This window comes from Lepisma saccharinum, chromosome 13 (assembly GCF_977018435.1).
Source record: "Lepisma saccharinum chromosome 13, izLepSacc3.1, whole genome shotgun sequence".
In the NCBI taxonomy this organism is placed as follows: Eukaryota; Metazoa; Arthropoda; class Insecta; order Zygentoma; family Lepismatidae; genus Lepisma; species Lepisma saccharinum.
In genome coordinates, this window is record NC_139241.1 from 54,617,116 (window position 1) to 54,635,040 (window position 17,925).

Consider the following 17,925-nt stretch of genomic DNA (forward strand, 5'->3'; position numbering starts at 1 on the left):
GCAAAGCGACACTTTCTTACGTTTGCATTATCCTGCAAGTTATGAAATTTACAGAAAATTGATTAATTTTGTTGTAAATATTTGAGAAGCAAAAATGGATCTCTTTATACAGGAATAAACTTAATACTCTGGTAACTACCTAAATGTGCTATTAGAAGGGATATGATTATTTTCTGCAATAAGTGCAGTTTTTAAATCAAATTTAGGATTATATTCACAATTTTCAAAACCTAAATCTTATTTTTACATACCGCTTTTGATCTGATTTTTCACTGCTATAATATTATTTATCCATACGGCATGCAGAAACACAAAATGTAAAATAACACACTGTAATGTTCATTTTTCATGTTTTTATAAGGTGGGGTGCATTTTCCTACCAATTTTTGTCGCAAAAGGATGCAGAATGAACTGCAAAATGTGAAATAAACTCTTAAAACACGAAATTTAGAGTTCATTTACAAACACAACACTTTCTGGAGTCTGAATTATCCTGCAAGTTATGCAAATCATAGAAAATTGATTCATTCTGCTGCAAACATTTCATTTACACAGGAATAAATTTCATACTCAGATAACTACATAAATGTGTTATTAAAAGGGAAATGTTTATGTTTATGTTGGGCAAGAAGTATTGGTTTTAAATCAAATGTAGGGTTATATTCACCATATTCACATCGATACGTCATTTTAAATACCTTTTTTACAAGTCACAAGTGTTACGGGATTTCTGGATATAATAATCTACAAAATGTTAATTGTACAAGAATTTCAAACTCAAATTTACCTAATCAGGTTCAAGATAACTTCTCTTATAATAATCTTCCATTTCTCAGATAGATTGTTCTGCAAAGGACACTACATAAGGACCACACACAAAAGAACCACAACAGGAGAAGGTGCAGGAAGGATTTTGGTGGAAGGTTTTGTTTCTGGTCACTCTGTAACAAAATAAATGGATTGAGAATTGTTTCATTTTACACGCAGCATTCTGTTCCTTGCTCGATAAAAATAAAAGCTACCTGTGAAAAACTTGCCTCAGGGCATTTAGAAATTCAATGCAATTTGAATTACTAAAAAAATGCATGTCTACAGAAAAGAATTTCCACAGAATTCCTGCAGCCAATAATTCACACATAATTTCCACCCCCTGGTATTGTAAGTCGTCATTGGTATCGGTTCAGCCCAAAATAACACAATGTAAAATGTCATACCTTCCTCGTCCATAAGCCTAAGCATGGCATCCCGGTCTCCGAAGAATCCTAAATGAATTAAATTGTCCGAGCCCAGTTCAGATCGAGTCGGAGATTCTTCTGATTCTGTAGACACACCGTTCTCCATTCCACCGTCACCCGAGCTTGCTTCTTCGGTTGCCGACTTCTGCTTATTCTCGTATGTTTGCAGTATCACGTTGCAGTCCCGCATGAAGTTTTCCAGCCCATGGTTATGCATTATTGAGGTAACAGGGAAAAATGATTTCTTGGTAATTTTTTTGGGTCCGTACGAAGCGTCTGCAAAGTAAATACAAATTATTTTTATGACTACTTTAAAAACCTAAAAAAACTAATTAAACAATACTAAAAAAATTTAATTGTTGCAAGACAAGGTTGTCACTCATTCTGTGAAACTACATTCACTGACATTTACATAACTTTCTACAGTAAACCATAACGACTTACTATCATATTTAAACAATGCTCTCTCTTCAACTTTGCATGCTAATCAGACGAATCAAGTGCCTCTAAACGGTGTATTGGTAACAGCATTGTCTTGTAATTATAGGATACCCGGTCCGATACCGGTGGAGGCACATTGCACAGTGCTTCAGATCCCACTTTGAACTGTAGATCCAGTACGAATAGCCTGTATGTTCATAAAGTGGACTTAAAAACAAAACTCAACATGTTTATTCTTCAATATTGTGTCTGTATTGTTACTTAGTGTTGCTCTTCTGTCACTAAGGGGCACTTACAAAGAAGAATTGTGCAAACGACATATTTTCACTTCAAAAAGTAATTTTAAAATGAATATTTGAGGATGAAATTCCCAAATTGTAATCAATTGAGCTACCATACGTGTTCCAGGCATTGTCTTATTCACCCATCCTTTCATTCCTCCCTAAATTTACCCTTGCATCAGCGCAAAAATTCTGGACAACCTCTGATATCAAGTAGGGATGTGCAAGATGTTTTTTGTTTTTTGATCAGGCCAAGATACAAACTAGAAATTTAAAAAATCCAAATGTTTTGGATGCAAAATGTTCATTCATCATTTCTAGGAAAAGTTTTCAGTATGAGGAATATTGAAGATGGACTAAAATATCCCTAGCAGAGTTAAAAGCTGAGGCTGTAAAAGGGCACTTAGCACATATAAGGACAAAACACAGCCCTACAGAGGAGTATACTGGCCGTAGGTCCTCACACCAGAGCCTCATTAGCCTGCAAAAAGCAGTTACCAAGATGTACTATGTGGAATCATACCCCTATTTTCAAACAAGGACACCAAGAAGCCACTCCCTTAAATCTCCCCCTAATATCTGTTAAAATTACATAATACCCAAAATCTAGAATATTTCAAAGAAAGAGGACGTCTGGTAGTCTCAACTATGATCAATACAATAGATTGTGCGTAACGTAGTACTGAGAAGAAAATTGTTATCCTAAGTAAACTGTTACAAATTTAAACATACCTTTTTCTTTCTGAACCATTTTTAACTGGTCTGGTGGTACATTAGCATTCTTTTGTGATTCAGATTTACTAACAGAATCTGGAAAATAAAGCAAATAAGTTAGACTGAAGTTGGCAACACAGAAGTGGGAAGACTGTAAATCAAAATAAACAGATTTATATTTAAAATAATCTTCCAATGCAAGGAAATACTTTCTTCTTGAGAACAAAGATCATTGAAAACTTTCAAGTAGACTTGATATTTATGGAAATTAGAGCAACTGTGAAATCCGTTCAGTGAATTAATTTCGTTTTGACAATGCACTGGTTCTGAAAAAACTGATAACTGAAGAGAATCTTAATGAAATCCCAAGAATAAACAGGTGTTTTCTTGTAAACCACGGTTGCCTAAACTCTGTTTTACTAGTTGCTGGGTCTTTTTATGGTTGTAAACCAAATGCATGTACAATTCTTGCATAATTCCTACAATAACCTAGGAATTGCTAGCGAGTAGACACATTGGGATAATAAACAATTTGTGCTTAAAGATTTTGTAGAAATTTATTTGAGTTGTTTAACCCTTTTGGGAGAGGACTTAGAATGTAGTTTTTCCCAGGAGACTTTTTTCACATGTTTATAAAAAAATCGTACAAATATGTTGTTACCTGCATTATTATTTAACTTTTCTCTAAACACTTCCTCTTTCCACAGATACATAATATGTTACATTTTATATATTTCTCACATTTATGATTTTTCTTCTCTAACAATTTCTTAAAACTAAAGAAAATTATAACATTCCATAAAAGTTACTGAAAACATATTTTGAATAGGTAATATAAAATTAATTCATCAAAATAACATAAAAACTTCCTTAGGATCAAGATCGTTACTAACTGGGAAATCTGAAGTGGCAACTTAATTCAACACGAGTACAAGTAAAATTCAGCAAAGAAAATGCAACATATATTGGTTGAAATTTGAAACCGGTGGTTACAACACACTTGCACAAGAGATGTGGTGGGATTTCAGCCTGTTGTTCATTCACAATATAATTTTATAGTAGAGTTGCCAATTACAGCTAACCTATTTCACTTGAAGTTACTGTTATGAGTTTACATGTTTGTAGTGACATATTTTACAACTAATAGAAATTTACATGATGTAGCAGCCAAGAAACAGATATTGGCCAATCCCAGTGGACACATATTGCATAACGGTTCACATACAATTTTAACCCTAGCTTACCGATAGGGTTGCAGGCCCACCACCTCTATTTTTGTAGATTTTTCAACTGTTTAGAAATAAATTACATTGTTTCCTAGGATGCTCCCAATATTTAATTATTACTTTTGTTCATAAAAACAAATGTAATGTGATTAGGAGGCAAAATGCACTTGTTGTGCATCTTTGAATGTGTCTCATTCAAGACACTCATGCCAGTGAAAGTGTACAATTGGTTGGTAATGATGGTAATTATTGTATTTATTTATTATACTTAATAAACAACCGCACTTCTACAAACTAAAAAGCATTAATAAAAAAAGATTATGAATTTTGTGAGTATTAGTGAATTATAAAATATATGTGAGACACTCATGCAATAATTGGTTATTATTTTTTATTACTGATAGTAATTTTTGTAATTATTATAATTAATAAATAACTGCACATATACAGGGTATACAGAAATGAATGGTGCAGTTATAAATGTCAATAAAAAATTATTTTTTCAACTTACGTGGTTGCAGCAAACACTTCACTTGGTCCCCTCGTTTCCCAGATCTTATGCTGTGCGATTTCTTTCTATGGAGGTTTATTAAAGACAGGGTTTATGCACAACCAATGCCAACTTCCATCCAGCAACTTCGTGATCGGATAACGCATGCAGTGCAGGACATTACAGTGGACATGTTACACCGTGTCTGGAACGAGTTTGATTACCGCGTTTATGTGTGTCGTGTGACCAGGGGAGCGCACTTTGAAGGATTGTAATTTTAACTCGCATATCAAAAACTGGGGCAGTTTCTACCTCTAACAGTGTTTGCTGCAACCACGTAAGTTGAAAACATTTTTTTTAAAATTGACATTTAAAACTGCACCATTCATTTGTGTATATCCTGTATAATCAGCAAAGGAAGCAGTGATACAATAATAAAATGTTTTCTTGAATTTTAGTGATAAAAAAGTGTGGGCTTTTCAGCCACCTCCCGGTATGTAAGTTTCTTGTATGGCATGCGTAAGCTATGGTTAAAACTAAACGTGTAGTCCTGATGAGCACATCTGACCATGAAATGGACTTAAAGCAAGCTCTTACAGATTTGTGTCTCAATTTAAATGTTGATGTCATAAAATATGAAACAAATATTATCAAAATATTAGATGTTTCGGGACAATTAAAATTCTTTACTGTTCGTAACACATATGCAGAAGTATAGGTATTTTGTGAATTTGTGTATATGTCCTGTTTAACAGAGCTTTGAGATGGAAGCGACATGTGGCTCTTGGAACCCAAGTAAATGCAACCTTTAGAACCGAACCAACATAAGCTGCAAGTGTCGCTTGTCACTTGGGCTCTACAGTTTTCTCAGGGAACTTTCAGACTGAAGCAACACATGACATGTGTCAGTTGGAAGCAGACCCTCAGTAATTCATTCAACCTTTTAAACCAAAATGCGACAACGAGCTAAACATGTCACACTGTTTTCTCAATGGTGTGCATCGTGCCGCTTTGGTCTGTTGTTCTTGCATGCACTGACCGTCTTGCTTTATACTGAAGGAGAATGCGTCGCTTGTCATCTGTGACTTCAATCTGAAAGATCCTTTATTGGTGCGAATCACGTAGCCTTGGTCTTGTTTGTGCATGCTTGGTGGATGCTTGTTTACAGACTGAAGGCAGTGAAGGGGTCCATGTCACTTGCCAATTCAATGTGACCCCCCCCCCCCCCCCGTCATGTGTTGCTTTATTTATTTATTTAATAGAAGATTCCAAATACAGCGTTAGCCATTTTACATGGGAACATTTTTATAGAACATAAGGACAAAAAAATAATAACATAATAGAACAAAAATAATAACAAAAAATTACATGTGGTTAAGAGACTTACATACTTTTAGCTAACTTTCTTCTAAAACTGTCCAGATTTTCAAAAATATCTATTTGGCTTCCTAGATTATTATATTCACTGGGCAGTCTATGGAACAGAGAGAGCTGGATGAGGCACAATCTCGACTTCTGAGAAGCAAAAAGTTGAGTGCTTCTTGTTGAGCGGGCAGGCACACGAAAGTGAATTTCCTGAAGAAGGCGGTCACTTCTGATGTTGCCATTCACTATTTTATGTAGAAATATATGGTCAGCCTGTCTATGTCTCTCTTGAGGAGTTTGGATATTTAACCTTTTGGTGCCCAAGCATCTCGAACGAGATACCCAAAAGTAACCCTCGGGGTACCAAGCATCTCGATCGAGATGCTGTGTCAAGGTCGTAGTTTTTACGTTATAACTTTTCTATTTTTGGCTAGAATTTCGATTTTATTTTTTTATATTGTTCCTAACACATGTATTTAACAGAAATGGTTTTTTTGCATTTTTTTTGTCTTCATGAAAATGGAGGGGGAAAGGTGGGAAAAGGGACTTCTCTTTTGCGTCTCTTTTAAAGGTCAATTTTTTGCCGACAAAGGAAGGTCGACTTTGTTGTTCTAAAGCAATGCTTTTCACTCCCTCCTGCTAAGTGCAGTCTAAGGAAACTTGTTTATCAGTATCCGATGTCAAAATGAAAGTTTTCCATGAGGGTGCAAGCAGGGGGGAGGGGGAAGACTGGTTGTTGAATCTGCGTTGTGAGAATGGAATTTCGAAGCGTGCTGAAGGAAACCTTTGTTTTTTTTAGCACAAGTGTCCACAAGTGGCAACAGGGGTTACCCAGCATTGTCTAAAAATAGAATTTCAAGCAGCTGCAAGAATTGGCGCTCATTTGTCACTACGTTCTAGCTTTTCGTCCGTGAATGTTGTGCGTAGGTGTCGTTTTGTGCCCAAGTGCGAGGACATTTTTTGGGTGGTGACAATTTTTTAAAATAATTTTTGGGGGTTTTCTCCCTTCCCCCTCCATATATACACCAAATTTGCATTAATTTTGCATTTTGTGCATTTTGACATTTTTTTCGAGCAGGGGGAAACACCATTTTTTTTAAAGAAAAGTATTTTTGAGGGGATTTCCCCCCTTTCCCCCTCCATATGTATGCCGAATGTGCATAAATTATATATCGTCTGAATCTGTGATTCATTCTGCGTACAACGGTATATCTTTCATATCTCTAGGGCATTTAGTTTCTGAGCTATAGGCATTTCAAGGTACCGCTGCATTTTGAAGCTTGAATCAGTGGTGTGCCGACCATTCCTTTTGGGGGTACAACTCAAGTTACATTGGTCATATGATAATAATGCAAATATTTTTGTGTTCCTTACATGTCAGCGATCATTTCTATGTGCATGTCAACACTGTCATGTACTTTTTTCTTGGGAGGAGGGTGGGGAACCAAATTTTTGGAATTTTGAGAGTTAGCCCTATCCCCCCACCACATATACGCTGAATTTGCAAAAATTTCATATAGTCTGAATCTCTGGTTCATTCCGCGTACAACGGTATATCACTCATCTCTCTAGGGCAATTAGCTTCCGATCTACATTCATTTAATTGAAACTCTGCATTTTGCTCAAAATCGGCTCGGTACCCAGAGGCTTACTTGTGAAAAAGGTATTGGGCATCAAAAGGTTAACACTTGCAGGAGGATGGACTTTTGCAAGTGTTTTGTGGACGGAATTCGGTGTCGAACAATGGCCAAGAAGAAATTTTGGACGGAATTTAGTCTATCTGAATTTGAGGGGCATGCCATAGAACAGATCGGAGAACAGTATTGAATTTTAGGTCACAGAAAAAATTTGTAAAAGGTGCCAAGAGCAGTCAAGTTGTTTATTTCCGTGAAACGATAGAGAAGATCCAGCATACGCATTGAACCCCTTGTGACTGTAGAGATGTGCTCAGAAAAGGAAAGTTTCTCGTCAAATATGACACCCAGGTCCTTTTGTGCGGCAACTCTTTGAACACAATTATTTTTCATGAAATATTTAGTATTAAATGTGTTTTTCTTTAAGGAGAAGGTCATCATGGTACATTTTTGAGGGTTGAGTTTTAAGTTCCATAATTCACACCACTTTATTAAAGAATCTAAATTCTTTAGCAGAAGTGTCATGTCACTGAACTTGGAGATTTTACTATATATTTTGCAATCGTCAGCGAACAAGAGAAGATTTTTGCATGAATCGGAAAGATATTCTGGAAGATCATCAAGGTACAGGATGAAGAGAAGAGGTCCAAGAACACTGCCTTGAGGTACACCAGAAGATACAGCTTGATAAGAAGAAGACATTCCGGAAAGAACAACTTTTTGTTGTCTGTTTTGGAGGTAGTGCTTGAGCAGAGAGAGAAAGTTTCCATGAATATTGAAACGGTGGGATAATTTATGAAGCAGGAAATTGTGGTTTATAGAGTCAAAAGCTTTCGAAAAATCCAGATATATTACATCCAGTTGAGAGTTTTCAGATATAGAATGTCTGAATGTTCTCTATACTTGTCAAGCTTGTTAGCTACTTCATCAGAGATTAAGATTTCATTTAGCCTGTAAATGACACAGAATAAATTGCAAGTACTGTTGTTGGAAAAATGCCGGCTTTTTGATAGAAGGCTCCTTTTATAATCATGAATGACCCTCTGGAGTGTTGCCTTGTAATAAGAAGAGGTATGAGGTTCAATGCTCAGTGGAGGCAAAGTCCTTCGGATCTCATTTCAAACTGTAGGTCCAGTCCAGATTTGCGGCCAGTCTTATTTGCTTCTATACTTCAGTTTTAGTGCCAGTGTTTTTCAACTGCCAGGGTGCAAAAAGTCCGTAGCACCCAGGGATTGACGACTAATTTTCTAAATCTAATTTTATATTTGACAGCAAGTCTTTACATAATTGAACTATGATTATGCCATGCTTGATATATTAATTTCCATATAAAGTTTAAAGATCAGAAATGTATTTATGAGTGAATAGTTGGGATCAGGGCATTGACTTGTAAGAAATAAATTACCGGGCTGTGGTCTCACAAAGGTTGAGAACCACTGCACCAAGAAGCCAAAATAGATCACTAGTTGCTCCATGACCAGGTTTAGTGGCCATTTAACCAAATTATACATGATGTACTGGAAAACCAGAATATAAATATATATTTCACTGAACACAAAATTTAATATAAAGAGATCTGATAATAGATTTTCAAAAGGTAGAGCAGTATTTTCTTTCTTTGCTTCATGTACATGTTCGTATAACAAATTCAAACATTGGAAATCATATCATACTATTAGGTGCTATTAAAAACCCATACAAAACTACAAATATGTTTATACTACATAGATCTATTTAATAAGCCTACCGAAATATGAAGATAACACTCGGAAAGAACTGCCCATTCAAAAAAGCCAGTTTTCTTGAAAACACTGTTTATGTCTAGCTATAAATTACATATTGTAAATTGTATTTTACATTTAGAAATGAGTGTCTATTTTACAGTACGGAGATAAATGGAAACCATGGAAGAGGAAAAATACTGCCAATTCCTGTATTTTCATTGATTCGAGATACTTTTGTGAAAAAAGCCGAAAAAAGCTGCAGAAAAAAACTGCCTGTCGATCGTCTGGAAAGAATTAAGGAACCAGTGAGATCATTATCAAGCAATGTATGTGTTTGATTCGAAAGAAATCAGGCATGGTAGTTCTATAAGAATTAGTTTATTCAAGAAACTGTCTGGTACCATAGGCTGCAAAATGCATTATTAATTATATATTTATAAACAGCAAACAAAAAGTGTACGAAACATAACCTGTTTGTTTTTGCGACATTGGCATCACATGAGCACCCTTGCTGTCAGTTGAGCAATATGGTCACTAACCAGGTAGAAAAGGCTTTGTGTGTGCTTAAATTATCAAAAGCAAATTCTGTTACTGTAGTACAGCATAGATTTAGAACACGGTATGGCAAACAACCACCCACAAGGCAGTCCATTTACGATTAAAGCAAGAAATTTGACAAAACCGCTTGCCTGTGCAACAGTTGACAAGTACATGCTGAGACATGTTTGAAGAGAACTATAGCACTGACATGTGCTGTTACAAAAGGGTCCTACAGAGAACATTTGTGATGTAGTCATGTAAACTTCAGGACATACTCTTCCAACCATGTAAGTATTTCAGCCACGTTATTAAAACTCTTGTATCTGTAAAACTGAAACTACGAGGGCTATTTTTTTTAACCTCCGATAGGGCATGAAATCTACACAGTGAATAGCAAAATGGGCTTATTGACAAAAGTTATGTACTATAATCTACTCTTCAACGTTATCACCAAGAAGATTCAGACATTTATCATACCTACGCACCAGCTTTCCAATACCCTCTGTCTGCATGGTATCCCGAAGTTCCTCATTGGTGTGGAAGCGCCGTCCTTCCAACCAATTGTTCATCATCGGGAAAAGGTGGAAGTCCCTCAGCGTAAGGTCTGGGATGTAGGGAGGGTGATCAAACACTTCCCACTGGAATTGTTGAAGAAGGGACTGGGTTGACGCAGCAACATGCAGTCGGGCATTATCATGAAGCAAGACAATGCCTCTCCATTTGTTCTGGATGGCTCTGCGTAGTCTCCACAATGTCTCACAGTATGCAGCCGTATTGATTGTGGTCCCCGGCTCCATGAAGTCAACCAGTAACGCACTTGGCGGGAGAGTCGATTATAACAGACATCTCTACGTGCCCATAGCTCAGCTTCAACTGAAGCGTTGGCCTTGGCAGTGGTGGTGGTAGTGGCAGGGGGGATGCCAATCACGCTGCGTGATGCCCCACTTCCTAGTGCTTCATGGGCCAGCTGGCGGCACCATCGGAGGTTGAAAAAAATAGCCCTCGTATTTCTCTAGGCTCACCCTGTATTAGGGATGGGACATTGATTGATATTATTTTGGTTTTGGCCAATATAAGGGTATTTTACTGATCCAATACAGTAGAACTCCAATCTTATATTACCAGATTTTAAATTTTCCTTTTTCATACTGTCAATCCTCATGGTCCCAATAGATCAAAACATCATGAAGTTTCCCTACATTTTAAGTGGTCCACCGAAGAACATAAAATCGAAGTTCTGCTGTAATTCATATGCCTTAACTTTGTAAATTAAATGTACAAATATGCAGGTATTTTTAAAAGCAAAACCCCTAATGGTCACCTGCTTACATACATTTAAGAGTTTAAGGAGTCATTCATGTTTTATTCATGTTCTTCAAGGAACGAACATATACATTTATGTATCAGCTATATTTTTAACTATCTTTGTGCATCATGACATGTAGACTCTAAAAAATCAGTTTTAATTTTCCATATTAGTACGTATATTAGGTTTTGGCTCATATTTTAATTACTTATACATATTATTTTCATATTTCAGAACATTTCTCCACGTATATTCCAGAATTCGCACAATAACTACATGTTTCCATGTGACTGAAAGAGTTGAGTGAATTTCTTGCAAATAAGTAATAAAGTCCGAAACGACGTTATACAAATGAAAGTTTATTACGTTTTTTGTACTCTCCAATTGCATTCATTACAAGTTTTCATTCATCCGAACAATAATGTAGTTTTTTTTTCAATCTTACCCCTTCAAATTGTTTGCTTGAAATTCCTGTTTATTTAGAATTATTGTCAACAATAAAAAATGCCTCAAGCACCGGCTCCTGGTGGTTATATGTTATTTTGGCAACATTGGAAGAGAGTCCCAAGTCAAGCAGCCCATTCCTAACCCCACCCTCACTACTAGTTGCATGCCCGGCAGCAGCAACAGAAGCAACGATTTTGGGGCACATGTACAGGATTCACTTGTGCTTTTTCTTCAAGACAGTCGTGGTAATAGTTACAACGCCGAGACTATATTTTAAACAAAGCTGAAGTCTTGAACGTAGCGCCAGTTCGGCATCTTTGACCCAACCCCAGAGGAAGCCAAATGTACCCATATCTGGTTTCGAGCCACCACCTGACTTTCGGAAAAGCGCTGTTGTCGCTTTTGCCTGCAGTGTTTTAGACATCCATTCATTCACTGCGACGTTTAATCCCATGGTCTTTATATTATATATATAAAAAAAAAAATAGCACACCACAATAACACAACCTAGCAAAGATAAAGAATCACAACCTCGCGTTCAAAAATCTCTAAGGAAACCAAATTAGCAACATCTCATTTACTCCAAGTGGACTTGATGAGAGCTGTCATTTCTTGGACGAACGCTATTGGTGGGAAAGGTTTCAGGGGACGATTTATTGGACTCCACGTGGACCTGACATGTGGTTGTTAGGGGGAAAACTGAGCTTTCGGAACATTCTTTGATGTAAAGTGAGGTTGGAATCAGGACGAGGAGTATAGCTGGTGTAGTGTCTTTATATCATTAAAGACGTAAATTTTTACAATTTTAAGTTAACTCCATATTTTGGTGAAAATAACTAAATATGTATTTACATACTTAGCACATTTTTACTACATATAAATCCGTTCCCTGTTCATCAGCCTCAACAAAACTTTTATAAGTGCCATCCCTTATATATAGTGAATAATAATTATTATTATTAACTCACTTCACGCTTTTGAAAGATGTTCATACTTGATGAAGAAAACATGCTTACCATGAAAGCAATATGATTTTACAATTGCTGCTGATTATAAAACCATGCTACAATCTAGTAAAATACAAAGCACAAACCTTCCACAGGCGTAACTTCTGCACTTTGGGCAATCATTTCCTTCTTTTGCACTTCCAGTTTCATCAATTGCTTCCTCGCTTCCTTTCTATTCTTCAGAGCCTCCTGTTTCAGATTATCTGTTAATTATATACAAAGATAACCACGACAGTTAATCAAGGAAAAATATGTATTTGCATACATATACATGTAGACCTTAACCAAATTTTCTGATTTCATTAACCCCCCCCCCATAATTTAATGTGAGATTTTAATTAATTCTGTGCTGAAATTTTGTCCTAAATGCCTATAAAGTGATGTCTCAAATTTCGTAACAAGATTCCAGGATTTTCCCAGATGAAGAACCAAAATTTCCCAGACTAAAAGCCACTAGGGCAATGAGGGTGGGTACTCTAAGACCCTGATAATAATGAAGTATAATTCCGGATTTTCAAGGTGAACTTTCCAAAAATTCAAGGATACAAGTAAGAGTTTCTTTTTCTATTTCAACATTACTTATTATCCCCCCCGCCACCACCACCAAAAAGAATATTAACAATATAAAGGGTCATTGTGATTCCAACATATATAGACAGACAATGAACTGACGCTAAACGCAGTTGTATTTCGGTCATAAATTAACTTATAGCTTAAAATCTCAAAAAAAGTTAGATTTGGCATATTCAGGTGACTTGTTCATCTGTCAGAGATATTATTATGTGATAACAAAGTATACGGACGGAGAGTAATCTGTTTTGTTTTCAACTGCAGCTTTATTTTACTTCCTCGATAAACTCAAAATCTAAACTGTGAAATACATACCCCAGAGCATTTATAAATATGAAAAGATTCAATGGTTGGTTGGTTGATTTGTTGTTTTAAGTCCACTTTATGCACAGTATGGCTAATTGGGACTGGACCTACAGTTTAAAGTGGGATCCGAACCACTTGTGCCTCCACCGGGTATCGAACCCGGGACCCCTTGATTACAAGGTGACGACGCTACCACTGCGCCATCGGGGAGGCCCGAAAAGATTCAATGGCACTGGGGTGATAAACATTGAAATTTTTCATGTCTACAAAGTAAAATTCGTACAGAATTCAAGCATAATTGCCGGAGCCAATAATTCACGGAATTCCTTGTAGCCACCCTGGCAATTTATAAATTTAAACATGTCTACAAAAAGGTCTCCATATTTTAGCTAACAGCACACTTAACCAGGTTTTTAGAATAGTCTCGCCACATTTACAAGTGATAAGGGCAGGATTGACATATTGTTAATAAAGAATTTTTAGTAAAATTTAGCAATAAAAAAATTACAAGAAAGTGGGAAATACCAATAGCCACTTTTACCATAGTAAGTATAGATTTTCATATCTCATTTTAATCTGTGGGCCCAGTCTCGATTAGCCTTTCTGTGCAAAAAATAGATATTAAAACTAGCAATCTTTCTTCTTTTTTTTCTTACTTTGTCTGGTTCTTTCTCTTTTCTCCTTTTCTTCATTGCCTCATTCTTATCTTTTTTTTCTTTCCTTTCTCAATTTTCTTCCTTCCCATTTCTCTTTCATTCCTTTTCCCACTACAGTTTGAACAAGATAAGAATGACACTGCTCGCAGGCACAAGAGAGAGGGGGGCGAGGGAGTGAGAGCAGAAAACAAATGACTGTGCACTTTAGCTGGCAAGTTTGCTGGGAGTTCTCTTGGTTATGCCGTAAATATCCTTTTCTTTTTTCTTTCATTCAACATCTCTTTTTCCTCCTCTGTCCTCTTCCCTTTCTGTTTCTCTATCAGTATATACCTTTCTGTTAATTAATATCTCTCAAGTCTTCAAATTTCTTTCAGTCTCTCTTGTTCCCTCTCCTTGTGATCCTTAGAGGCAGGCATATTTTGTTTTCAACGAAAACATGAAATGTGAAATAACATGCCGTAATGTTAATTTTTCATGTTTCTGAAAAGTGTGAGGTGCATTTTCCTATACTGTTTTGTCATGAAATGATGCGAAATGAACTGCAAAATGCGAAATTGATTTTTAAACATGAAATTTAGAATTTATTTACAGGCATGACACTTTCTGAAGTTTGAATTATCCTGTAAGTTATGCAATTCACGGGAAATTGATTAATTCAGCTGTAAATATTTGAGAAGCAAAAATCGACTTCTTTATACAAGAATAAACTTAATACTCTGGTAACTACATAAATGTGCTATTAGAATGGATATGATTATTTTCTGTAATAATTGCAGTTTTTAAATCAAATTTAGGATCACATTTACAATTTTAAAACCAAAACGTCATTTTATACACTGCTTTTGAACCAAAAATTGACTCTGTTTTTGCACCGAAATTTTGTTATTTTTTTTTAATTTAACAAAAGTATGTGCCTCTAGTGATTCTTGTTCCACAATATATGAGGGGTGCAGAGAACAAGTGGTGTAACTCCATTCAAGACAGAATTGAGGAAAAGGCACATTTAAACAACACAGTATTAGGTTTAGCTATTGGAGCACAAACATAGTGATGACTCTATGAGCAAGAACTTGAAACTGAGGAGATACTTTACTTCTAGCACTGAAATGTTGCAACTTCACAGTTTTAAGTTATACATGTAACTCCATTTCCATGACAACTGAGTTATGCCACTTGTGTTCTGAACACCTCAGATGATTCTGAGAATTTCTCATGCAAGCTATTTAGGGGGAGCCACGACTGTCAGCTACAGCAACCCCACCACCTCTCTTATCCGATGGAGGCAACCTCGACATTAGAGCATTTTTTTATGTTTTACAGCATATCTGTGGAAATTTATGTCATAAAACTCCTACTAGGGCAAATCAAAAACTAAGTTACACCCCCTGTATAAAACAAACAAGACACATTAGAAAGGAAATTTTTGGAGAAAAATGTATGAACATTTAACGTTTTTCAACATAGTCACCAAGGTATTCCAAGCACTTTTTGAATCGTGTGACCAGTTTTTTTATTTCTTGTGTAAAAATTCTGTCCAATTTCAACTGAGTTGACTTTTGTGCTCATCAGTTAACAATCGTGGCACCCAGTGAGAGCAAAGTTTACTATACACCCAACTGGTCATGAATCAGCATAGACACACTATTGTACGATATGTTCAGTTCACTTGCAATCTCTTTTAAATTTTACATGGTGGTTGGCAAGGATGATTGCATTCACATATTCCGTTTTTGTCGATAGTGTTCCAGTTGCAGCCTGCCCGACACACTGTTCGTCGTTCACGTTCATTCTTTCGAACATCTGGCAATTTCCTGATCATGGGATGCGACATTGCATTCCCACCATACACCTCGACAATTTGGCGATGGAGTTCACTCTGATTATGCCTTCGTGTCCACAAAAATTGGACGACTGAGCGCAACTCAATGTTGGACCCCACCTCAGTATGACATGCCATACTGACACGGTGACTACTCTCATATTAAAGTAGCTGCAGCATGGCTGCTTTGGGCATGGGGAGAATACAAGAATACATTCCGGACAGTGCTGCCACCAAGCATAATTATTTTAGTACAGGAACACGGCTTGAGTGTAACTTACTTTTTGATTTGCCCACGTAGTTTTACTGATATACCATCAGCTGTATATTAGTAAAAATTTTCAACTTCTGATATATATAACTAACGACATAATTAAAAAAATCTCTCCTTCCAGCTAAAAAAAATACTTACTCTTGTCCACAAAATTTTGTTCAGGGTGTTCACTCAACTTCCACACTCTCAATGTAAAGTCCTCGCTACCAGTAATTATAAAATCTGGATCTACAGAACTCCACATGCAGCACATTACGTGAGCAGCATGATCTGCATAGATAGCAATTGTTTCTTGCTTGGTAACATTCCAAACCTTTATAAATATAGAAAAGTTACAAACAATATTTATTAAAAAAATAACAAAACCTATAACTAAACTCATTAATAGGGATGTGTCAATAAGAATTTTGGCCGATATCAATAAAATTTCGATATAAAATTTACTGATATCAATAACCGATGTAATATAAATTCCAAATGGTCCTTGAAGAACCTGAATGGTTCATTGACCTCCTTAATAAATGTATGTTTTAATTAAACATATTATGATTGTTGTTGAATGAAATATTATTAATTTAAATAGTTTTGAGGTGACTGCAGTGTAAAAGAACTTGCATCCTTAGACATTCACTTTCTTAAAAAGTAAGGCATGGAGATTATCCATAAAAATTATAACAAAATGGCAGAATTTTGCCCTACATTATAATATATTTATAGATATATTGGATTAGTAATCAACCAATATCAATAGAGTAACAATTTATTTGTCACATCCCTAATGTTGAGTGTATTACATTTAATTGTCTAAGATATATTTAAGTCAAGGTACTACAAACAGAATGAAAGCCATTTTGCATAAATGCAAATAAATAAATAATTAAATATATTCTGACAGTTGGTGTACATTACATTCTACAGGGTGTCCCCAAAAAATGTATACGTTAGGGCTGAACTGATACCACTCTGAGTTGACACCAATGCTGATATTCTTACCAATATTGATGTTTGTTCAAAATCTTGATTAATATTATTGTGTGAGTATTGCACTCCAATACCTGGTACGTAAAAAAATACATCTTCTCCACAATGCAAAGTTTTAAAAATAATCAAATTTTGCATAACTTCCAGGATCATTAGACTGTGAAAATGTGTGGCATTTTTCACACTCTCTGCGAAACAGGAAAACACTGGAAAAGTATGGGCAGGTATTGGTAAATAAATTCCAACCAATACCACGGGTATCAGCCGATACCAACACATCGGCACCCATATTGGCTCAGCGCTAGTACACTTGTACAATCTGTAAGCAACCTACTTTCTGGTCTCTTTTTAGCCCAATACATTAAGAAACAAAAAGGAAGATGGAGCTCCCCATATTCTCGATCTTGTCACACTGGAGGTTATGTTATCAGCAGCTAACTCCGGTGGCCTTTATCATTGGGAATCAGGGAAGAGTATTGGCTGTCTTCATTAAATTAATAATAATAATTAGGGTTCGGAAGTTGATGAAAAATCATTTTTTTTCTGAGCCTTGAGAACAATTCTAAAAATAATATCAGTCCATTGCCCTTCATTCAGAACCAGAAAATGTCATTTTTATTTTGCATTTTTCGGCCTTTTTTGGCTTTCAGGTCATTCTTCAGTATTTTTTGCTGTTTTTATTGCATTTTTCTTCAATTTTGAGGTTTATTTTCCTCTTCCCCTGTAGTTTTGTGAATTTTAAATATATCTGCTGACATAACTTATATATTTAAATTTTCTGACAGTATTTTTAGCAAGTTCGCCATTAATTGAAAATATGGTTATAGAAAAGTGTAATTTATGTAATCTTGAAGTAAAAAAAAAACCTACAGTAGCATTTAATTGCTTCCCCTCCCCCCTTTCTTCAGT

General features: G+C 35.9%; 1 protein-coding gene across 1 annotated transcript in view; it reads right to left on the minus strand.

Moving 5' to 3' along the window:
- Positions 1-17,925, minus strand: part of rig (gem nuclear organelle associated protein rigor mortis) — a 72,757-nt gene that overhangs the window by 16,549 nt on the left and 38,283 nt on the right. Inside the window, exons 11-14 of the mRNA XM_083134194.1 lie at positions 16,174-16,348; positions 12,497-12,613; positions 2,690-2,767; positions 1,215-1,511 (exon numbers count right to left, since the gene is read on the minus strand). Coding sequence (XP_082990320.1) covers positions 1,215-1,511; positions 2,690-2,767; positions 12,497-12,613; positions 16,174-16,348 — 667 coding nt within the window. The remainder of the gene's footprint in view (positions 1-1,214; positions 1,512-2,689; positions 2,768-12,496; positions 12,614-16,173; positions 16,349-17,925) is intronic.